This window comes from Lycium ferocissimum, chromosome 9 (genome assembly GCF_029784015.1).
Source record: "Lycium ferocissimum isolate CSIRO_LF1 chromosome 9, AGI_CSIRO_Lferr_CH_V1, whole genome shotgun sequence".
Lineage (NCBI taxonomy): Eukaryota > Viridiplantae > Streptophyta > Magnoliopsida > Solanales > Solanaceae > Lycium > Lycium ferocissimum.
In genome coordinates this window covers 30,929,840-30,953,326 of record NC_081350.1, presented here as the reverse complement: position 1 = coordinate 30,953,326, position 23,487 = coordinate 30,929,840, and the positions used below count along the sequence as shown (strand labels likewise).

The window sequence follows — 23,487 nt, the reverse complement described above, 5'->3', positions numbered from 1 at the left end:
TTGTTTTTTTTCTAATAGAGAAAGATGCAAGTGGTACATAGAAGTTAAGAATCTCCACTAAGATAGAAATGTGACGTTGTAGTTGTTCCTACTCTGACACTTATATTTATCAGTTGTTGATTTTTTTTTTATTATATATATTTTTAATCTTGATGTTAGTTCATGAATAGTATATCACATTCATTGATGTTTGATTGTAGAAAGGTATAAAACATAGTAAATCAAAGCTATTGTCCTCTCTAACATTTCTAATTTTTGTTTTCTTCATAACCGCGCTAAGTGCGGAACTCTAGGCTGAGCTTCTAGTGAAACACTAAAGCCCTACCTTATAGAATGAACTTATGCAGTTTTGCAATAACTTGGCTTTTTTCTTCACTTCAGCTTTGTCATTCTTTCCGGAATAGGATTTTGCTTAATATCATTTGGATAGATTCAGATTCTTTCATGTAAAAGAGTCTTTGATGGGCTTTGAATTTGGATAGATCCAGCGGGCCTTCTTGCGTGAACTTGGGCTTACATACTGGCTTCGCTGTACTATGTAATATGAATTCAAGAGTCGAATCATCAATTCTTTTGTAATGAAACTTTACATGACTAGTACTAGAACCACAATTTACATTATTTTGTTTTCTATCTATAAAAAAGAGAGAAGGAAAGTGGGCATGGTGAAATGTTTCCCATTTCTCCTTAGTTTCCCTTCCCTAGCCTCCAATTAGCATATGTTTACCTTGATAACTATGCCATTTTTTCCCATGAAATATTAAGCAATTTTGGTTTTTCCCATTCTCAAATCTCAATCATTCAAAAGTTAGTTACACTTTCCAGAAACTCTATTTTTTTTTTATATTTTTTATTTTGGCTTAATCATTCGATATCAAAAGTCCATTGACTCAATTAATTCAGATTCAGACGGATGATTAAATCCAAATACATGCCTTGAATGCATACAATTGAAAAATAATATGGGGAGCGTTTTCCCTTCCTTGTCCCCGCAAGCAAATGCTAAGAGGGATAAAACATTTTCTCGAAACTAAGAATATATATTTGAAAAGATTGAAGTAATCTCGATATCAAAAGGTTGAAAGACGGATGAGACTTTCATAATGAAGGTCCTCCTTGATTCGAAACCCCCGAATATATATTTACGATTGAAAGATAGATTTGTCCGCCCGGTCGAATAGAATTTGCCTTTTGAAGTGTAGCAATATTTCTTGTATATACATAAGGGCTAAGGTCTAGTTCTTGAAGCTACAACCAATTGTCACAAGTTCATGCATCAAGTGGTCAAATCCAAGTGAACAAGACAACCAATTACTTGTATATACATAAGGGCTAAGGTCTAGTTCTTGAAGCTACAACCAATTGTCACAAGTTCATGCATCAAGTGGTCAAATCCAAGTGAACAAGACAACCAATTACAAATTTATAGTGGTACAGTTGAGACCCTTCAAGTGGGTGATTTATAATTTTATACCCCAAGGAAAATCCAAAGCAGAATGTTGAAAGGGACTTGCCAAGGTCCAACACAATTGTTCTGAAAAAGAGATTCATAAATAGAAGACATGGTAGGTTCCAAATCCTTCAGTGGATTCCATGTCATGGATGATGTGTTACAACGTACTTGCTCCCTGGCTCCTACAAATTTTCATAATTGAATTCCTGAGATTATGACCACCAATTAGTAAGCTACTTATTTAGCCCTAAGCTTTGGTTTAGTGGTGATAGCTCATCGTCTGTTGTGTAGGTTAGGCGCATATTATGAGTTTAAATTTGCCGCAAACGAAAACATGATATTAGGTGGAGAAGAGTAGAGAGATATTAAGTCAAGAAGGATAGAGGGGTGATCTCATTATCCAAATGATTATAATCTTTGAAATTGCCAATTAGACTTCTCATTTAACAGTAAATGATGTTTCCTTTTGCCAAGTTTGGCAACTAGCAATCGGATTGTCCTTTTCCCGAATTTGGCAACTAGCATGGTCTTCAGATTCCTTCTTTTTCCTATTCCTTGCACTTTCCAAATCCAAGAAATCAAGGATATCCTCGTGACCTTTAAACACATTTTGAAAATTTTAGCAAACCGTTAGTAGGACCTTAGACTCTATAGTGCAAAAGCACCTAACTTTTCCCAAATTTATATGTACAACAAGCAAATTCCTAAACAAATTTGTCCTGCAAAGTCAAAGAAATATCTGTCTTTCATATCTTCATACATCTTTATCAAACGGAAAAATACTTACTTGCACCCGGTGTTTTCATCAACACATGGCATGTATCTTTACATATACTGTTATAATAACTATACTGTTATAATAACTTAACCATAATGTATAAATACATATTCTCACCTCGATTTAATCACTAAACTACGGTAAATTAATGTAGTTTCATATAAACACCGAGTGTGAGTAAGTTCAGGGAGCAGTGGAAAAGGCAGAGGGAGGAGTCAATATCACGCAAGTTGGTTCAGACCACTGAGATAACAGTTTCAAGGTTATTCTTATCGAGAAAAAGGTGACAAAGTTATTCTTATCGAAAAAGAGGTGACATGATGTGAGATCTCTTATACTCCTCTGTCATAATTTATGTGATACTTTTTCCTTTATATAGTCAGTCCCAAAAAGAAATGACACATTTCTATATATAGTAACTATTAAACTTCTCATTTTACCCTTAATTAGATGATTTATAACCACAAGTATTTATGGCTTCGTTTTAGACCACAAGTTTCAAAAGTCTTTCTTTCGTTCTTAAACTTCGTGCCCAGTCACATGATTTAGGGTGGAGAGAATAGTAACACAGTTTCTAACATGAGCAGCACAAGGTTGGCAAGGAACACATTGAGCTATGAGACATTAAAGAAGCACAAAATATTCTCCCAATAAAGTGAGAAAGTGTCTCCCAATATTATCTAAAACAAGTGATGTAAGGTCCAATAAAGTTGCTTAGGAAAGTAAAGGCAGAATTCCATGCATTCAAATTGAAGTTGAACAAAATGCCAAAAGTCATAGTTAAGCTTTACCCACGTGGAGGTTTATTTGCTGCTTTCAGTTCTCTATAAATACTCGAACGCCATTTCATTTCCATGCAACACCAACTTGTTTCCTTTGCTTAATTGCCCTTTCTTGTAATCTTTAATTCAAATGGCTCCTCTCCAAGTTCTCTCAGTCTTTGTAGCATCTTTTATCTTCATGCAAACTCTGGGAAACTCTCAGACATGCCCGGGTTGTTTCACTCGTTCTCGTGCAGCTCACTATCCAAATTCAGAAGAAAAAGGAACAGAAAGTGAGATTATTAACGTGCATAGTTAGACCAATAACTTGTACCTAAAATGGAGAAAATATAAGTCTTCTCATAGAATAACCTTTTTCTGTTTGATCGCTTGCAGATGGGAGTTGTGGATTTGGTACTTTTGGAGCAACAATCAATGGCGGAGATGTGTCAGCAGCATCAGAACTCTATCGAAATGGTCTAGGATGTGGTGCATGCTACCAGGTAATGATGAAAAACGGAATAAAAATTATGTAGTCAATAATGACAAGCCAAGATTTCCATGTATAAGATGTCATTCCGGACTATACTTTGTTTTGCTAGGTGAGGTGCACCGATAGTAACTACTGTTCTGATAAAGGAGTGACTATAGTTATAACAGACCATGGTTCAGGCGATCGCACAGACTTTATTCTAAGTCAGCGAGCTTTTGCTCGCATGGCTCAAACGACAGATGCTGCTGGTTCTATATTGGCACTTGGTGTGGTGGATATCGAGTACAGAAGGTATAGTTGGTTTATAGCTAAACCAGTAAATATTTATAAGTATATAAGCAATATGGATCATTGGATATAAGTTCGTCGAGAACCACATAAGGTGCCCATAAGAAATTTCTCTTCTGTTAACAGGGTCTCATGTACCTACCCGGACAAAAATATTACAATCAAGATTGAAGAGAGCAGCAACAATCCTCATTACTTGGCTTTTGTGATATGGTATCAACAAGGCAAAAGTGATATTACAGCTGTGCAACTATGTGAGGTATATCTGCTAGCTTGCATCTTTCAGAATCCACACAGCAAAAGTTTCTAATAAAGGCATAAAGTAAAACAAGTAATAATGAAATTACCTATAAAGAAGTACATAGAGTCAACGAAGAAATAACAATAGGACTGCTTCATCCAAATTTTCTTATATTTCAACGTTTTGAATATTATTTTCTTCGAATATGCAGACAGAGAATTTTGCATGCAAGCTATTGGACAGGACACATGGAGCAGTGTGGACTACTACTTCGCCTCCGAGGGGACCTTTACAGATCAGAATGCTATTGAGTGCTGATGATGGAGATGAGACATGGGCTGTTCCTGTCAATAATATACCTGAAAACTGGAAAGCTGGTGACACATACGACTCAGGAATACAAGTAGATGCATAAACACAAAGGACTGTTGCTATTTGATTAACTTCGTTAATATATAAGTTTATAGGCTCTTCCGTGGTGTTACTCTGTGCTAGCTATCATTCTTAACTGCTAGTAAATATAACCAATAAAAGGATCCAGACTCAATTATGTAATTTCAACAAATAAAGTTTATGTTTTGTAGCAATTTTTAATATTGATTCATGACTGGAAATTAAGAAACACAGAAATTGCCCACATCTATTATTTAAGTTGTGCATGGGTCAACCTCACCTTAAGTAAAACACCTTGAGCCCATCATTTTCATGAACAGCATCCGCCATTCCATATTCAATCAGTACACAGACATTGCTTAAAGTACTAAATTCTGCATCACACGGAATTAGCCCCTCTGTTTCATTTTATGTGAAGATGTTTACTGGCAACAGAGTTTAAGACAAAAAAGAAGAATATTGGAACTTGTGGTCTTAAAAGTGCCACAGCATTACTGTGGCTATAAAACAATGTTTGTAAGCAAAAAATTGGAAGTTGAACTGTTTCTAAATACAGAAAGGTGTCATTTTTTTTGGAACAAACTAAAAAGGAAAGAGTCTCACATAAAACGGAACATTGGGAGTAGTCTTCTATTCAAAATATGTTTATTCAAACTATTATAGTATATTGTTTCATGTGTAAACTAAAAGCTCTTCAATTAGATCACACATCTGATCGTTCAAACTTAAAACATTTCTTGCATTACATTAGACTACAAATTTCTGCACATAGATTCAAAGCAAATGCTATCATTTATTGGAAAACAGTCAAACACAGCCACCCAAATTAACCTCTACAAATGGAACACTGATCCTAGTCACAAGACTCAAGTCATGAGAACCTCTTAGCTCTTAATAATAACACAAGTAACCAAGAACAGGCAAAGAAGTTAACTGCAAACATACTATAGTAGCTGTCGCTGTTACAGAAAAAGGCGGGAAAACTGTGATCGTTACAGATACAATAGAAGACAGCTATTAGAATCAATCAGCTATCTTAGCCTGAAGAATCTTCAGATATATTATGTATAAAAGAAACCGAAGTAGGAAACTTTAGAGTACTCAGCTTATTCAGATGTCTTTCCTGCCAACTTTGGGATTTCACTGCAATATGTGATGATCTTAAGTTATCCACTAGTTATTTTTTCTTCAAGCAGAGGATATCTCAGCCAATTCAAAATTCTAATCTTTCATCCAATTCAAATTCTAAACTTTCATGAATTCCAGGTCAATGATGTTCACTTTCTCTTTTCCAATTGTCAGCCTTCGTCCCACCACAAAAGTTGCAGGTCACTTGTATACAGTCAAACAAGCATAATGTACTTGCTGTACCATGCCGAACTTTCTGCTGTACCAGAAATATGAGTTTTGTTCTGCAATTTTGATGTCCTTGATTCGTTATATCTCTTTTGACATCCATGTCTCTGTTGTTGCTTCTCCAAGGCCTTCCATTGTATTCAAGTTCCTTCATTCCATCACCTTTCACTCTGGCATTTGATGTGGGCTCCCATCTCACTCAACATGGAATGCATCATAATTCTCTTGTGTACTGAAACATTTTCTGGAAAACACCACATGTCCGAGTTTGAAAATTGGACTAGGCTAGATCCTGATTCCTTTCTAATTCCATTTACAACCATCATTTTTCTTACCTTCTCCACGTCATCCCATCTCTCTTGTGCAGCATATATGTTGGATAGAAGCACATAGGATCCAATATCCTCTGGATCTCTCTCAATCAATCTCCTGGCGACAATCTCACCAAGTTCCAGATTTGAGTGGGTCTTGCAAGCTGAAAGCAGAGCTCCCCATAATGCAGGCCCGGAGTCCATAGGCATATTCTTGATGAGGTCTTCAGAATCTCTCATCAAACCAGCTCGCCCAAGAAGATCAATCATGCAGCCGTAGTGCTCAACTCTAGGCTCTATTCTATAAACTCTAGTCATCACATTAAAATACCACCATCCCTCTAATACCATCCCTGAATGAGTACATGCACTTAGAACACAAATGAACGTAGCATCATTAGGTGTCACTCCACTTTTTTCCATCTCCAAGAATGTTTCAAGTGCTGCCTCGCCGTGCCCGTGGGTCCCATAAGCCATGATCATAGAGTTCCACGAGACAACACTTTTCTCTGGCATCCCAGCAAATACCTCCTTCGCCAAATCCATCTCACCACACTTAGCATACATTGTCAATAGGGAAGTCGAAAGCAACATGTCAGGCTTAATCCTCCCGCTATATCTTATATAAGAATGTATCCACTTTCCTCGATCAAGTTTCCCTAAATGTGCACAAGCAGTCAAAACACTCATAAGGATAGCCTCATTTGGCTGAATATCTCTTCCTTGCATCATTATATCAAACAATCCCAAACATCCCGTATAGTCCTTCAAACGCACATAAAGTGCCATTAAAATATTCCAAGAAACTACATTCCGATAATCCATCTGCTCAAAAAGAGCACGGGCAGCTACTACATTTCCAATCTTAGCATATCCATCAAGCAAACAATTCCAAGAAACAATATCCCTCGAAGGCATATCCATAAACAGTAAATTTGCTTCCTCCATATCTCCAATCCCTACATATCCAGATAACATGGAATTCCAACTAAAAACATCCCTTTCAGGCATTACATCAAAAACACAACGCGCAAGCTCCACTTCCCCATTTTTCACATACCCATCAATCATAGTATTCCAAGTCACTAAATCTGAGTCAGAACTTAAATCAAACACCTTCCTTGCATCATCAATCTGACAACAAACCGAATACATATGAATCAAAACATTCCTGGTATACAAATCCAACTCAAACCCACATTTCACAACATGGGAATGAATCTTTTTCCCTTCATTTACCATACCTAAATCAGCACAAGCCTTAACCAATATAGGAAACGTGTAATGATTCGTAAAGATCCCATTTTTAACCATTTTATCAAAGTAAAACAATAAAGCTTTTTCTGGTTCATCAAAATTCACAAATCTTTTCATAATTAAATTACAAATAAAAGCATCTGAGTTTTCAAGATTCTCAAAAATCTTTAAAGCATGAGCAAAAGTAGGTTCTAAAGAGCAAAGTTTCTTTATAACTCGACCTGCAGTTAAAGGGTGTTGAAAAATGCCTAAAACAACTAGTTGTGCATGTATTTGATTAAATTGTCTTAAATTTGGGGTGCAAGAATCTAATATGCGTAAAATGGGGTGGCTCAAATTCAATATATGTACACCATTGTTGTATAAAGATTCAGTGTTATTATGATCAGACCAGAGTTTTGGAGTGGGTTTTGAAAGGTTTATTTGGGTATTGATGAACTTGTTAACACATTCTGAAGAAAGGGAAAGGGATTGTTTGGAATGTTTGAATCTAACGGCCATGTTTTCTCCCGCGAGTATTGGCAGGCACTGGAATGTTGAGAACACTGAAGGAATACGTGCTTGGTGGAGAAAAAATACGCAGTCTTTATTGAACTTATGGAAAAAGTTACAGTTGTATCCTATAGTTTTGCGGACTATTATAGTCTTATTAGATTATATAATTCTTGATTATCCTATTCTTCAAAATTATTTACACTCAAATAATTTTTTACTCACTAAAATGAATTTTTTTTTTCAAAGAAAAATAGTGAATTATTTTTATATTTTTTTTATTTTTATTAGTGAGTAAAAAATTATTATAATTTTCTAGATGTGCTAGATGTATTGACAGACCCCATCAAGGTATAATTGATAAGCCTAGGCCCTAAAGATAACGAAGGGTATGAATGAACTATTTTTCAAAGTTGTATTTTGACCCTTTTCCGTTCTTGTGCTAATGTATTCCAACTGTGAGGTGGAATAAAACAATCTCAAATATGATGGAATAAGGTGGATATGCAGGAGGATAATATTTATATCATCAATCAAATATAGTATAAATTTAATTTCAAATGTAATCCTGAAATATTTCACCTTATCCCGCGTATCAAACGAGGCCTTAGAGTTATTGCTTTATTTTGATTTTAGTCGTGAATATTAAGCAGAACGTATTTGAATTTCAAATAAACAAAGTGAGTATTTTAGTGTAGCGTACATTTTACTTTTGTTGGTTGTGTCTCAACCGTAGTAAAAAAATTCTCTACTTAGTTAAGTGTACATCAACAATATCGGTTTTCTTTCACCTTAGAGATTCATTTTCTTTTCTTTTTTGAAAAAGAGAACAAATTCTAGTTTGGACTCAATTCAATATTCCATATAATTTCTTTCAAATTCATTAAAATTTCATCAGGATTCTAATGCTCGTTAAGGTAGAATATTCATTTTCAAATTTTACACGTGTAATACATGTTCGCATCGCAATGCCTATTGTAACAACTTCGCCTTTCGTAAGTGGAGATAGAATAAAGCATTCATAATAAAAGTGTACAGACACACACTGATTGTACAAACGTCGGGTAAGGTATTAAAATAAAAAATGCTGACAACTTTAAAAGCGCCAATTTATTCGGTTAGAAGGCAACTGCCAAAATTCAGAAATCACGCTCGAGCAATGTCACTCCAAGTCTGGCAAATGCTGATCCCAACTAGGATCAGCCTCAATCTAATAGTCGAAACCAAGCTCTGGAAAGAAAATACGATGAGGCCAAGATCTCAATCTAATAGCGTATACCCAATGTTCTATTTTAAGGAACCAAGGGGCTTTCGGAAACAGTATGTGGGATTTCACTTCTGCATTTTATTTTGTTAAACTGCTTTGATGTGTGTTACTGGAGCCTATGTTATGTCTGATACTTTTGTATTTTACTTTTTAAACTGCTTCAACATGTGTTACTTTTCTTTCGGAAACAGCCTCCCTACCACCACAAGGAAGGGGTGCGTACACTTTACCCTCCTCAGATCCACATGCGGGATTACACTGGTTATGTTGTTGTTCTACTTTAAGGAACCGAACAGATAAATTTAATTAATGAGATCAACGGCCAGGTAATTGAAGCAAGACTACTCCTAAAACATCGAAATTCAACAAATCAGCATAGCTTATGACACTTCTTCTGTTAAACTAACAACTTGCTCTGTGGGGAAGATCTGAACGTTCAACCTAGTCACCAGGGCAATTCAAGTAACCAATCGAGAATGTATCACTTCACTAAAAGAGTCATTACTAAGACGCAATTAAGAGGGAACCTTTTTTACATTGCAAACGGGTACACAAGTGAGATAACCTGACTGCAGCATTCATCGAACAAGGCAAGTACAGAAAGAGGTGTAGAAAACCAGTGTCTCACCCTCAACATTTTAAATAGTTTCTGAATCCAACAGCACAATGAAAAACTAACAAAGAAATCAACAAAATACCTAACTAACCTAATCAGAAACATTTCTAACCGAACATCTCCAGTCCCCATCCTGGCGTGGTTGTAATACATTTCTTCTCCATTTATGACATCTCTCTGAACCTAGCTATAGCCTTTTTTTGTATGAGTGTCTTGTAACTGTCACCAGACTGTACTTCAAGGGTTGGGTCCACCACCTTCTTGGGCTGACTTCCCAGTCCGGCTCTATGTCCAGTGCTTTGAGCTTGGACTGGCTCTACCATACCACTTCCATCCTTCCCCAATCCCTGAATTCATAACAATAAAAGACACCAAAAAAAAAATTCCCGAAATACAGTCAGGCTTCGCCATATGAGAAAGGAACACCAATTTGCCACTCTACAGCCTGGGAATCACGAACTTATACAAGGACACACAAAATGCAGTGTCCATCCACATTCTTTTTTGAGAGGAAAAAAGGTTGTAAACCATGATAAACAGGATCGGACTGATGCAATCAATATAACTTTTTTTCTAAAACTATAAGCGTATTAGTTGGAGTCCATTTTTTATCAAGAATAGTTGAGATCCATATAGGGCACAAGGGAAGAACTAGATCTATATAGGTGATACCATATTGTTGGGATACATTTTACACATGTTAGCATGTTTTCTAGGAGCATTTTGGTCTTGCTGTTGTATTTTTTAATTTTATTTTATATAATATTAGAGTGCGATGAATCTAAAAAGGAGTGTTATGCACATTGCGGATCCATAAAGCAAGGCCGACCAAACATGCTTGGGGTTGAGCCATAGTTATTGTTGTTGTAATTAATAAAAGCCTTATTGACAACATTTTCCAGGGATCATATAGAAATGAAGTCTATCAGAGTTTTAGGTAAGAAATGATACCAAGCCCTCCTGCCATCCCATGTTGCGGAGCATACGATTGCCCACATTAGTCTCATCGATAGCCCTGTCAGCACTGATAACCTCAAAGCTCTGACTATTTGCTTCCGCACTACGTCCACCTCCAACACCAGGCGGGAAAGGAGTTGGATCAAAAACACCTCTTCTGGATGTTGAATCCCGATCTTGAAGCCCAGCAATAATAGAAAACAAATTTTCTCACAAGTTAATACACATCCAAACAAATCTAGCACCACCATTGGAATCTTCATTTTTTTGAAGTTTTCCAACTAAGCAAGGTCTGGGCTTATGGAAAAGTTTTTGACTATGGAAGAATTACATCCTATAATAGCAACGAAGATACACACTCACGAAACCCATAATGCATTTGAAACCAGGAGAAGAGAGGAGGAGAGAATAGATACAAAGCTGAGAAGACTTCAAAACAAGCGACATTAGCCCAAAATGTTCTATAAAATCTTACTTGAATCTCCATGATCTGATGCATCATCTCCAAAAGCTGAAGATGAACCATATAAGCTCCTCCTCTCAGCAGCACGATCTCGGTATGTAGTTTGAGACTGTTCCTTGATAGACGGAGGAGGCTGTGATGGCATCTCTGAGAACCTTCTTTTACTACCAGATGGTACTGGGGGTGTATACGCACCCAATGCAGATGCATCAGTCCTAAAGGGTGCTGCAGTGGCATCTGCATTTGTTAATGAAGATGGACCTGAGGTTGGTGGCATGGAGTGTGACGTGGGTGCACTTCCAGATGATCCTGTATATAGAGTATCTGATTTCACCACCCCTAAACCAGAACCTCTTATGACACCCTTTAGAGTGCCCCCAGAGCTGTTAGTCAGAGACCTAGGCCTATCCTGAGACTCAGAACTCACAGATTGAAAAGTTGAGCTTCCTACAAGTCCTGAATTGGCTGTAGGATTCTCTCTAGTCGTCAAGGTCTCAGCTTTTAACTTGGCCTTTGCAGTGGGTCCTACTGAGTTAGATCTGTCTTCACCCGTGGTCTGGTTGTCTTCAAGCGCCACACGGGGGGCTTGACCTTCATGGCTTCTTTGCTTCCACATTGACAATACATTACTCATTTTCTTCTTATTGGCAAGGATACTGCTTTTCGACGCAAGTTTTATCTCTTTTGCCCTCTCCTTCTCTTTCTTTTCAGCAGCTATTGCTGCAGAGGCAGCAGCCTGGATAGCGTCCGGTAGTGAGGCAGCCTTCTCACCAGCTATTGTAGAAGCTGGTGCAGATATAACGACTTTCTTAGTGTTTGAGCCATCTGATGACTTGGCAGTTTCAGTTGGTCCTGCTGCTGCTTTGCTTTCATTCTGATTTGTGCAGGGTACATATTGCTGAGTCTTCTGATCATAAGAATACCAGAGTCCATTGTTACCGTCATAATACAACCCTGCAAAGCAACAGTAATTGCAATAGTGTCATCTTCTACCTACCTGTAATTATGTCCTAGGGTTTATCAAGACCTTTCATAATCCAGCTACCAAGGCATATTCTAACATGAGAATAAGAGAATCAATGAAAGATGAAACAGAAGTAGAAAGATAGCTGTGAGTATAATTAACATAATTGCAGTAATACATCTCATAAAGATAGGCCCAACAAGACTACCCGATCGAACACAAACCTATTGAAAGAATCAAACCTAGCACACCCTTAAAAAACTAGGCATTTCAATAATATTTGGTTGAAGTTGAAAAAAAAAAAAGTATTTGGAAGTTGAAATTGTGTGGGGGCATAAATTTCACTAAAAAAAAAAGTTGAAGTACGGCGAGTAAAAACCAATATTGCACTTGAAATACTCCTGAAATAAGTTTTCAACATGCCACCAGTATTTGAACTTACAAAGTTCAATATTTGCAAATAATGAGAAATTCTCCTTAAAGTTGGAATTAGTAAATTATTTGACTCAGAATTTTAAGACAGCAGGGGAAAAACACAGTTAAAGTCATCATTATTACCCCTATTTCCATTGATCATAGTATAGATCCTCATAAAAAAGCCAAAAAAATGTGGAACAGTTCTTTTCCTGCAATGTGACGATTTTGAGATGGATGACCTTTCACACTTTGAAGCTTACCAACAAGCGAGCAAAGGGGCACACATGCGAATGCCATTACAGTTCCATAGCAATTTCCAGACCAAATATAAATGTACTGGACAGTAATATCTAATTGTTAAGAAGTAAAATAAAGACCTCTATCCTGACGTCTTCAAGAGAAGAAACAGGCATAAAAATTGAACTAACTTCTTACACTCTCAGGAGTCAACTAAAAATTGAACTAACTTCTTACACTCTCAGGAGTCAAATTGACGGACATCGAGATCTACAATTTATCTACTAAATGGACCTTTGAAGTATCACTTAGACTGCGATCCAACCCCATGGTACCCAAAAGGCACAAGACGTGAGCAGACAGAATATATAGATGATCCAGTTTCTGTTATAGACATACTAGGGTCCTTATGAGACGATATAGTCCTTAGTGGGTTTGTCTCTAGTTTATACTTTTGGTTCGGATCCATTTATGTAAACACTTCATTTTGGTTTCTTTGGTTTCCAACATCATTTTGGTTTCCAACACAAATGTGTTGATGATTTAATATACTCTGTCACCTTGTCAAAAAAAAAAAGTTTCTACCATTTCATGTTAGTTTAAATATCATCAGCTAATGAAGCGTGCTTAACCAGACTCGGTTTTACAATACAAAGAGGATGGTGCTTTAACATAAACTGAAAACAAACCTGTATTTCCATCATAATAAAAACCAGAAGCGGCGTCATAATAATACCCAGAGGCTTCATCCCAGACAAATCCAGATGATGGAGCAGAATTTTGACCAGCAACTTCTCCACTGTGCTCTTGTCCACCAGTAGACAACTTATCATCAGGATTATACTCTTTTGGTGCCCATCCAACAGCATCATACTAAAAGCACGGGGGAAGCATAATTAGACACATGTCTCACTTGACCTTTGTGTATCCGACAATCATAAATGATCTAACATGCATCAATTATAGCATCTACACTCTTATATTGAAATATGAACAGCTGTCTACATCCAATCAACGTAAACGCAAGCTGCAAACAACACAACGCCTAGGACACTCAAAGCTCTTTCTTTGCAGCAACAGTCTCCCTGTCACACCCCACCCCCACCCCCACCCTGCTGTTGAAGAGAACAAAATAAATAAAAAGAACCATTCTGTATGGATTAAAAACAAGAGTAGCAGCTTCTACGCCCATATATTCCAAACGATATCCCCCCGCCCCAAATGGGGAAGCACAGCCCAATGTCAGCTTAACGACGTGAGATTAATGAAGATGATTTGTAATAGCACAGTAATTCTACTGATCTGGAGAAAATACCCAAAGAGCGAATACAATATGGAAGTCTTCAATATATTTGAGAAATGGATGAATGATGTTTCTAAATTTGGGAAATGGATGAATTTGAATGATACACTAATCAATTGCACGAGATGTGGTTTAATCAACTTACGACAATTTAGAAGAGCTACGAAGCAGGTATGAACAGAATGCATTCAGCCAACAACAACATACCCAGTGTAATCCCACAAGTGGGGTCTGGGGAGGGTAGAGCGTACGCAGACCTTACCCCTACCATGGGAGGTAGAGAGGTACTTTCCGATAGACCCTCGGTTCAAAACAACGCAAACCGAAGCAGTCCGGAAAAAGAAATAACAGAACGCATTCACCCATTCAAACTAAAATTACTTGTTCAAGACCGGTATCTGCGGGCAGAAATAGGCAACAAAAGTTCATCTCTGACAAGGAACCTGCTATTACAAAAAACAAAGAACAAAGCTATAACCAAGTCAAAGGGGAAGAGAACCTGTTGAGCAAAAGTTGCTGCTTCAATAGCAGCAGCAGCAAGGCTACTAGCCTGAGAACCACTTGATCCCGGTCCTAGGATGCTTTTTGCATACGCAACTCTAAGAATCTGCCCATTCTTCTCTAAAGTTGTCCCATTTGTTGCTTCAAGAGCTTTAGTAGCTTCCTCCACCTGAAATAGATGAAAATAGCACAATTAAGATAAACATTTTTCGCCCAAAAAAAGGGTAAAGCTCCTGGTACCAACTTCATTCAATTGCTCATTAACAAATACAGACTAACAACTTAAAGCAGCAAGCCGCTAAGCAATGCAGAAAATAGAAATATTATACATGACAATTACAAAATACAATATGATGAGAAACATGAACCCACCTTTATATGTTGTTCACTTTTGTGAATGAAATCCATACTCATGAAAAATACGGCAAAAATCGGGGAATACATAAATTACTCCCTAAACTTGTCCTAAACACCCACTTGCACACCTAAACTCGGTAGGCGTCCCCTTACCCCTCTTGTTCGGAGTGATATTAAGACCGCCCTAAGCTGCCACGTGGCAAAGGCAGTGAAGCTCACATCGTGTCAGGCACGTGAAGAACATCTAAGACAGATTAGAACTATATTTTCTTTGCCACTGGCAAGGGGTGATTTCCTTATTTTTCTTTTTCCTTACATGCACGTGCCAACAATAAGTGCTTTAATGTCATTTTACTTTTCTTACTTCTACACCCAATCACACACTATTCTCTCACACTAACGATCTGCTTTAATGTCATTTTACTTTTCTTACTTCTACACCTAATCACACACTATTCTCTCACACTAACGATCTGTTTAAAATGTTAAATCATTTAGCTCTTGTTTTCCCAAAAAAAATTCCAGTCCAACCAACTGCCACTTCATCATTAACTTCACTTTATAAATTGCACTCGGAATCCCACATTCGAACATAAACTGCCCATTAGAATCTAGGATCACTTCAGAGAAACTAACAAACGAAACAAAATCACATTACGAATGGCTTCTTCTCTCTTGCTGTGTTTTCCTTACCCTCCCACTACTCTAGCTCACCATAGAGCCCTCATGGTCTTGCTTGTGCTGTGCACGCTCACCAGAAGCATACTCATTTGCCCACCGTGATATTCAATAACAAAACACTACTGATGATGTGATTCATCAATATCAGATTATTCTCAATTTCCAACAGCATTAAATGTTCAGTCAGTCTTGCATATGAAAGATAATCTCCACCGGGCAGGTTGGCGGAAATCGACTGTGGTGGCATAAGTGGAATTTCCATCAGTTTTATGTTTGCTTTGCTCTTAGCATTTTGGAATTTTTTGGTCGTCACACACTCAGCTTCCTTTCTAAATGAAACTTCATTTGCCCAACATACTTGTAAAAAGGAAAAGAAAAAAGAAAGAGTATGGATCATTTTGCCCAGCGTAAACAGATGGACGATATATGAAGCACAGACAGAAGCTCTTAAAGGAGGAAAGATCACAACAGTGAAAAGGTGACAGAGAAAGAAGGAAGTAGCGAAGAGGTAGGGGGAGGCAACAAAAACATACCCAGTGTATTCCCACAAGTGGGGTCTTTTTGTGTGTTTTTTTTTGGGGGGCGCTGGGGGTTTGGGGGGTTTGGGAGATGTATGTAGACCTTACCCCTACCTTTGTGGGGTAGGGAGACGTATAAGAAAAAAAGTAAAAACAAAAAAACATAGAAATGACATATGACTGTGAGAGCGTGCAGGCAGCCGGGACTAAATCTAGTTGCGTCATTTTATTGGGGTCTTATTATCGCCTCAAACAAGAATGGAGGGGGACAACCATAAAGTTAAGGTGTAAGTGATTTTCCAGGATAAGTTTAGGCAGTAATTTATGTCTTCCCAAAAAATATTGGCAGTCATCTTCCTAATCAGTAACATAATCTAGAAAAAGTAATTACACAAAAACTTCTCAAATTAGATATTAATATAAATTGACCCATGGCCAACCAAAAAAGAAGGATGCCTACTCCTAGTTATGCTCCATTCCATAGATATTAATATAAATTGTCCCATGGCCAACCAAAAAAGAAGGATGCCTACTCCTAGTTATGCTCCGTTCCATAGATGAATAATTAATTGCTCATTAACAACCAAAACTACACGCACCGAATAGAAGTGCACAAAAGCAAATCCCCTCGAGACGTGAGTGAACTTGTCTCTGACAAGACGAAGATCCTGCACATATTAAGTTGTTAGACAGCTCGATGGGAGCCAGGAAACACACATGAACAGCAAAGATGGCAGAAAAAATATTTCACCTTAATAGGAGCATGTTTGGAAAATTCATAACGAAGCATTTCCTCATCTGCATTTTCATCTAATCCACGGACAACCAAGACATGTGTGGGACCTGATAACATATCAAATTAAGATCACTCCAAATATGCTACTGAAGTTCCCGTTTGGGGAACTGGGACTCCCTTGATCTGGATTAAGTGGGAAAAGCAACTCCAGTTCTATTTCTGAATCCTAGTATGGCAAGAACCTGATCATTAATTTTGGGATCAAGCTAACCCTGTAATGACCGTAAGTTGGATTTGGCCCAAAGAATAAGGCCTCAAAGTTTCGAGTGCTGAGACCATATTTTGGTTCTCCTTTCCCAAAAGTAATTACCATCTTTGTAACTATTTCTCTTCCCATTTCTCTCTTCCCTCCATTTTTTGGTATGGAAAGAAATATGGAAGAAAGACAAATGGACAAAACAATTTAGAGGAGAGAGATGTGAAGAGAAACAGGTATAAAGATGGTAACTAGTTCCCAAATAACTAATAACACACCAAAACAAGATCAAGTGAAATTCCTAAAATAACTTGAGCATTTTAAGAAACAAGAACTGAAACCAAATTAGATTATGCTGGAAATAAATTACTTTCAAGCTGAGTTGGATCCAATCTATTCCATACTTGGATGTTCCAAGTAGACCCTAGATAAGAGCTGAACATATCATATATTAATTACCTGCTTCGCCTCTCCTCCCCAGAGTACTAGAGTTGGATGATGCCATGTCTGCTGGAGGAGCATCATCTGTCCGTGGCTCATTACACTGTTTAAAAGAGGAGAAAACAGGATCACTCATGGCTATCACAAGATCAAGTCACGAAGAAACGTGTGTGAATTGGAGCTATATCATGTATCTACGACCAACTCAGCCAAGATATTCGTCAGACTGCAGATAAAAAATTGTCTGATCGGTGTAAAGTAAAACAAAAACAAGCCTACCAAAGTATGCTGTTATAATTTTGAACACAAATTACAGCATTCTTAACTCCAACTCTCTCTTTACAAGCCATGCATACAAGACAAATTTGCATCTATTAATTAAATCAGCATTAATGAATGTAGTTCAGTCTTCCGTCAAGAAAAATAACATAAATGGACATCTTCATATAAGATGTATAAACACAAAGGACAGGGGCTGTGATGATGCACGAACAAGTGAAAACCTTGTGTTCTTAAAAAAAAAAAATACAATTGACCACAAACGGTGAAAATATCAAGAAGTTACCATCATCTAGGGGACAGGAAAAATAATAAAGATGAGAAAGTTACCAACTTATTCCATTTACCCTTTGAGAGTCTCTTGAGTGTGCGAGTGTGTGTGTTTGTGCGTGTCTTGGATAATGGATGACTTCGACCAAATTCAGAGCAAATTAAAACAACAATTTTTAATTTTATTTTCATAAATTGTCATTATTTATCGTCTTCTCCTATAGAATAGAACTTTAAGGTAATGAAGGGCTTTTATCAACATAGTTTGTCAAATAACAAGATATATTATAAAAGTAATATAAAAATAGGGCTACAAATAAGAACCTGGAAGCAAGATGTTCGCCGTGCAAAATTCACGCATCCACAGATGGTGCACATCCAATCAGATGGAACAGTGATGCTCCGATGGTGACCATGATTAGATCTTGAAGCACTGTCTAGACCACCAGGCCCTCCAGTTGGCTTGCTACTGCCAAACAACAAAGAAAAGTTTTCTTAGTTAAAACTTTGGAGTGCTAGCAAAACATATTAAGCAGAAACACCAAGAGTAATATCTAAAACTGCTGGTATACATGGTACTTCTACTACTAAGAAAACGAAAATTGCAGCTTGTCTAAAAATTGCAGAAAATAAACGATGAAAATAGCAGAGGAAGTTGAAGAAATATGAATTACTGTCCTGATTGGTCGGGGAATAGGTATAAAATAAAATTCAGAAGAAGTTGAATGGGGCCTAGTGGATATAAATTTCTCTTATTTACTTGAAAGGAAGAGAAAAAAATTGTGTTCTCGCTTACTCCCATTTCCTTCCGTAGTCTCCAAAAAGAGTCAAAGTTCTATGGAAAAGAACAAAATGGAGGACTATGATATACCATGAAAGGAAGTGCCAGGGATGCCGTGAGAAGGCACACAAAAATAACAGTAGCAGTCTAAAAGAAAATTACAGTCGTCCTATCCAAAGAATTGATGGTTCAAGAAAGCATGAATAAATTTAGGGAAAAGGGTCAAAAATACCCCTCTACTTTGGGAAAAGGGCTAAAAATATCCTCCATTACAAATTGGGTCAAAAATACCCCTCCCGTCATTAAAATTTTCAAATATACCCATGTCTTAACGGAAATCCCCAACATAACCCGATTTCATTTTTAAACCCGACCCAACTAAATAAAAAACCCATATGTGTTACCCGCTCCTGTGCCTAGTGGCTCCAGATGCAGGACTCGGGAACAAGTTGGTCGCATATGGATTTTTTATGTAGTTGGGTTGGGTTTAAATGGAGCGGGTTTAAAAATGAAATCGGGTTATTTTGGGGGATTTCCGTTAAGATAGGGGTATATTTGAAACTTTAATGACGGGAGGGGTATTTTTTACCCAAATTTGTAACAGAGGATATTTTTAGCCCTTTTCCAAAGCAGAGGGGCATTTTTGACCCTTTTCCCATAAATTTACTCAAAATTGACTCTACATGTGCAAGAGAAAGTAAACAATTGGAGAATTATACCCTTGGCTTCACTAGACAATCTCGCAAAACATGAACCGGCAATGATAACAAAGATAAATAATTAAAGCCCTTGTATGCAAGAAAAATTGTATTTACCTGTACTCGAAAAAAAGCTTCCTACCATCCACAACTAGACCCTCATCCCCAAGTTTGTCCATCATTGCTTGAGCCGCACCCTATTTCACAACGCTAAGCTCGATTATATGCTATAATCAAATGGGAAATATGTCATTTGCATATAATTAATTTTCATACCACAGAAGGGAAATCAATAAAAGCAAAACCACGAGAAACGCCAGAATTTCGTTCTTTGATCACACGAACATGGCGTAGGGGCCCCCACTCAGCCTAGAGAAAAAGAGCATAGCAAGGGGAGAACTTTGATGAGCACAAATACAGCTAAACTGGGTGGATAGCAAGTAGCAAGTGGGGAGTTGAGCGAGAACGAGAGAGTAATAGAGAGAGTACAAGGATCTGATACAAATCTTCTTCAGTAGTTTTCTGTGAAAGACCTTTGACAACAACAGTTGCTGAAGGAGCCTACATTAAAATAGCAGAAGCCATGACCCCCTTGATACATAAAAGCAAATAGGAAGTGCAACATATGAAACAGGAAACATACCACAGAATAATTGTCATGGTATCTTTTATCATCACGATCTCTTCGTCTCTCACTTCTATCGTATCGGCCATCATCATAACTGTCCTCTCTATGACTGCGACTATGACTTCGACTTCGAGGAGACCTTGACCTCAGGTGATCATCATGACCTCGAGAACGTGAACGGGAACACTCGTGCCTTTTATATGGACTCGGATCCCTCTCACGACTCGATTCTTTGTCACGTTCGCGCTCGCGGGATTCACGTCGTCTCCAATTACCATCTCTCCTACTGCCTCGTTCATAGTCTGATTCATAACTGTATCTGCTGTACTCGTAGTCTCTTTCACGGCTATCCTCCCTGTTGGGGTGCGCCATACGTTGTCTGTAGTCATAATCATCATAGAGGTCATCATGCTCCCGTCCCCCATACCTAGCAGGCCTGTCAAATCCAGTATCAGGGTAGTTGTCAAAACTGCGATAACCATCTCTGAATGTGTTAATCTCATGATACTTATCAGCTTCACGAATTTCGTGATATGAATCAACGTACGGCTTCTCATGCCTCCTGGAATCCCTCTCCACAGGGTAATCTTCTTCATAACTTCTTCTCCTTGTTTGAGGCCAATGTCCAACTGCTGGTGGCGGATGAGGGTAGTGCTCTCCTTCCAGTATATCACGGTGATAGGCGCCCCGTGGGTAAACACCGTCCCTTGAAAATCTATCATCTACAAACCTCCTATCATCATAAGAACCACCAGCCCTGCCAGAAAACCATGAGGCAAAGGTAAATAGGAAAAGGGCAAAAAAATAATGGAAGAAATGAAGCATCAAGCACCAAGATAATAGGGCTCAGTACATTAAAAAAATTAGAAAATTTCTATTAAGTGTTTTCATGCAATAAAGGTGATGAGTAAAATATTATTTGAAATCTTAGGAAAATAAATTTACCATCAAGCAATTTGTACCCTTTGGTAGAAACTAATAATACTCACCGGAAATCTGGCTCGTGCACTCCTCTATAACCCTCCAAAGCCTGTGGATTCAAGAGAATAAGTTGTGTCAGCAAGTTATAATCATGGATGGAAGTTTAGGCAAATCCATTCCACATCCTCACTCTCCCATGGCTTTCATTCATTGTTCTTTAAGAGATGCCGGAAATTTTTTTCGACAGTCACACAACCCTAGTTTCTTGTCTATCATCCATTATGTGATTAAGAAGGAAACCACAATTACGCTGTTATTTTCCCATCCTTGATGGGGGCCATATCGACCAGCATCCATTTCTTGCTAGAGCCACTGGTGTTATTCCTGCAAAACTCTTGATGTTCTTTTTTGAAGTATCAGCAGCAAGATGACTGTAAGGCTTTCCTGTAATGCATGCACAAACAGATAGTCAAGCCATCATGACCAAGGAAACAATCTTCATGATTTGGCCTCCCCTTTACTGGACTCCTCAAAATCAAAATCTTCCCAGAACTACTCTTGAAACATTGTAACGTACAACTAAGATCTTCATGTAGGAATCATCAGATATAATGTAACTGAATATCATCTGAACCTGAAGAGATTATTAATCTCGAGGAGAATGATATTGGCTCTTGGTTGTTCAAAATTAGGAAGTCACATGATAATCTCACTACAAAGGACACCATTACATTTAAAAAACAAAAAAAAAAGGGCCATAGGACTACAACAGAAACACAATGAAAGTAATGCCCATCTGTGAAAAGTCATTGCTGATGTGCATTTGTAAGGGTAGAACCACTATACACCAGTCAATTAGAAAAATCTACAAACTATACAATATTTCGGAATAGAAATCCTGCGGAGCTCCAACTATATCAATTATAAGCTCACAGTTAATGTAAAAACGAAATGTGGAGACCCCGAAGTGGTAACTTTTTCTTTGAAGCATGCTTGGTCTAATATGAGAATAGAATGCTTATGAACCAGCATTCTGGAAGGACAAGGAATGACCTCACGCTTGAGTCTTGTCTATTAGTCCTCGCATGAAAACAGAGGGCCACATGTATATATGTCAGCATCTCCACATATGCCCCGTCTGACCAAACAGCATAGAAGCTTGAGTCAAGGCAGTGATCCGTGGAGATAGTTGTTCACATTGAAAAAATAAAAAGAGTTTGAGAAGTGTAAGAGCCCATTAGAATTGCTGATTGCACTTCACTATTCTACAGGCCTTTCTTTGCAACTTTGATGCTGTTTCGGCATTCAATCTAGATGCTAAAACTGGTGCAAACTCGCATCTATGCTCGGGTTATGCTAAGAGGGACACAAGAGTTAAGCAGTAAAACAGGCAGACAAGGTGAGGTCCAAACGAAACAAACAAACCAATGACTACGGACCAATTACTCTATACAAACATTTCAATCCCCCACATCAGAAACTACAAATTAACATTAACCGCAACAAAACCGACAGAAATTGAAACCGAATCAAAAGAAAAATTAAATACAACACTATGTAACATACCATTTGAACATATCCTTGAAAATGATCTTAATAAACAAAAAAATTGTTCTTTTCTTTTTCTTTATTCTTTGGTACTAAAACCTATAAAAATAGTTGCCATTAACTTTGGAGTTAGAAAACAAATCGACTTTTTACTTTTTTTTCATAAGGATGAATATATCCACAAATAGATTACCAATATTCCATCAAGAAAACCAGCAAAGTTAACACATTAAACTGCAAATTAACTTATAAAAATCGCCCAAAAAGCAATAAATCTGGATTGAAGTTTGAAAAGAACTCTATTTTTTTCTTTGTTCTAACGATGGAGTATTTTTTTTGATAGGTTAACGATGGAATATATCCACATATGGATTACCGATAGTCACTCAAAACAACCACCAAAATTAACAGATTAAACAACAAATTAACATGTAAAAATCACCCAAAAAGCAATAAATATGGATATGAGCTTAATTTCTACGGTCACAAATCGGAAACAAAAACATTGAAAGACAATTATCAACAGTACAATTGATTATTTTTTTAGGAAAGGGGATTAGGGTTTTATTTAGGGGAAATAACGTCGAGAATCTTACAGCTCGATTATTGAAAAGCGATCGCCGATAATTCGCCGGAGCAAAGGTTTCGCCGCCGACGGAAAAAGCTGAGTGTTAAAAATCGAAAGAGGAACAAATATTATGCTACAACGTGAAATTTGGGTCCGCAATTGTAGGCGTAAACGGTACGGTTAGAAGGGTTTGGGCTCGTCAGTTTCAAACCCACAAGGCCCAATATTTAGGATAGGATCATTTTTGTGCTGCTATG

The 23,487-nt window shown here is 37.6% G+C and overlaps 3 protein-coding genes across 7 annotated transcripts; 1 reads left to right on the top strand and 2 right to left on the bottom strand.

Moving 5' to 3' along the window:
* Nucleotides 1-2,895: 2,895 nt before the first annotated feature.
* Nucleotides 2,896-4,601, top strand: LOC132030245 (expansin-like B1). Its single transcript, XM_059419787.1, has 5 exons — nucleotides 2,896-3,285; nucleotides 3,389-3,495; nucleotides 3,595-3,776; nucleotides 3,900-4,032; nucleotides 4,226-4,601. The coding sequence occupies exons 1-5, from the start codon at nucleotides 3,144-3,146 to the stop codon at nucleotides 4,427-4,429; spliced, it is 768 nt and encodes a 255-aa protein (XP_059275770.1). The 5' UTR covers nucleotides 2,896-3,143; the 3' UTR covers nucleotides 4,430-4,601.
* A 735-nt stretch (nucleotides 4,602-5,336) lies between these two features.
* On the bottom strand, nucleotides 5,337-7,984 carry LOC132030244 (pentatricopeptide repeat-containing protein At3g29230-like). The gene has a single exon (XM_059419786.1). It carries the CDS (start codon nucleotides 7,830-7,832, stop codon nucleotides 5,922-5,924), a length of 1,911 nt encoding a protein of 636 aa, XP_059275769.1. The 5' UTR covers nucleotides 7,833-7,984; the 3' UTR covers nucleotides 5,337-5,921.
* Nucleotides 7,985-9,605: 1,621 nt separating this feature from the next.
* Nucleotides 9,606-23,416, bottom strand: LOC132030240 (SUPPRESSOR OF ABI3-5). 5 transcript variants are annotated; one of them, XM_059419776.1, is made up of 17 exons: nucleotides 23,259-23,416; nucleotides 21,424-21,558; nucleotides 21,183-21,223; nucleotides 20,741-20,950; nucleotides 20,209-20,629; nucleotides 20,055-20,126; nucleotides 19,842-19,934; nucleotides 19,683-19,762; nucleotides 18,411-18,555; nucleotides 17,556-17,640; nucleotides 16,856-16,947; nucleotides 16,704-16,772; nucleotides 14,547-14,717; nucleotides 13,434-13,617; nucleotides 11,139-12,080; nucleotides 10,658-10,839; nucleotides 9,606-10,053 (listed from the first exon to the last, which is right to left on the bottom strand). In XM_059419776.1, the coding sequence occupies exons 2-17, from the start codon at nucleotides 21,469-21,471 to the stop codon at nucleotides 9,871-9,873; spliced, it is 3,018 nt and encodes a 1,005-aa protein (XP_059275759.1). In that variant the 5' UTR covers nucleotides 21,472-21,558; nucleotides 23,259-23,416; the 3' UTR covers nucleotides 9,606-9,870. The 5 variants fall into 5 exon arrangements, with proteins under 5 accessions (XP_059275759.1, XP_059275757.1, XP_059275756.1 ...); XM_059419774.1 differs by adding an exon at nucleotides 22,168-22,252 and having other exon boundaries at nucleotides 20,209-20,950; nucleotides 23,259-23,413; XM_059419773.1 differs by having other exon boundaries at nucleotides 20,209-20,950.
* Nucleotides 23,417-23,487: the final 71 nt, after the last annotated feature.

Excerpts from the sequence above, each read along its gene's own strand:
- LOC132030240 (XM_059419773.1), bottom strand. The coding sequence starts at position 21,471 with ATGGATGCTGGTCGATATGGCCCCCATCAAGGATGGGAAAATAACAGC. Across the intron at positions 16,773-16,855 it reads CCAAACATGCTCCTATTAAG|GATCTTCGTCTTGTCAGAGA; the intron begins GTGAAATATTTT and ends TAATATGTGCAG. Across the intron at positions 10,840-11,138 it reads ATCAGATCATGGAGATTCAA|ATCGGGATTCAACATCCAGA; the intron begins GTAAGATTTTAT and ends CTGGGCTTCAAG.
- LOC132030244 (XM_059419786.1), bottom strand. The coding sequence starts at position 7,832 with ATGGCCGTTAGATTCAAACATTCCAAACAATCCCTTTCCCTTTCTTCA.
- LOC132030245 (XM_059419787.1), top strand. The coding sequence starts at position 3,144 with ATGGCTCCTCTCCAAGTTCTCTCAGTCTTTGTAGCATCTTTTATCTTC. Across the intron at positions 3,496-3,594 it reads GATGTGGTGCATGCTACCAG|GTGAGGTGCACCGATAGTAA; the intron begins GTAATGATGAAA and ends TTGTTTTGCTAG. Across the intron at positions 3,777-3,899 it reads GTGGATATCGAGTACAGAAG|GGTCTCATGTACCTACCCGG; the intron begins GTATAGTTGGTT and ends TTCTGTTAACAG.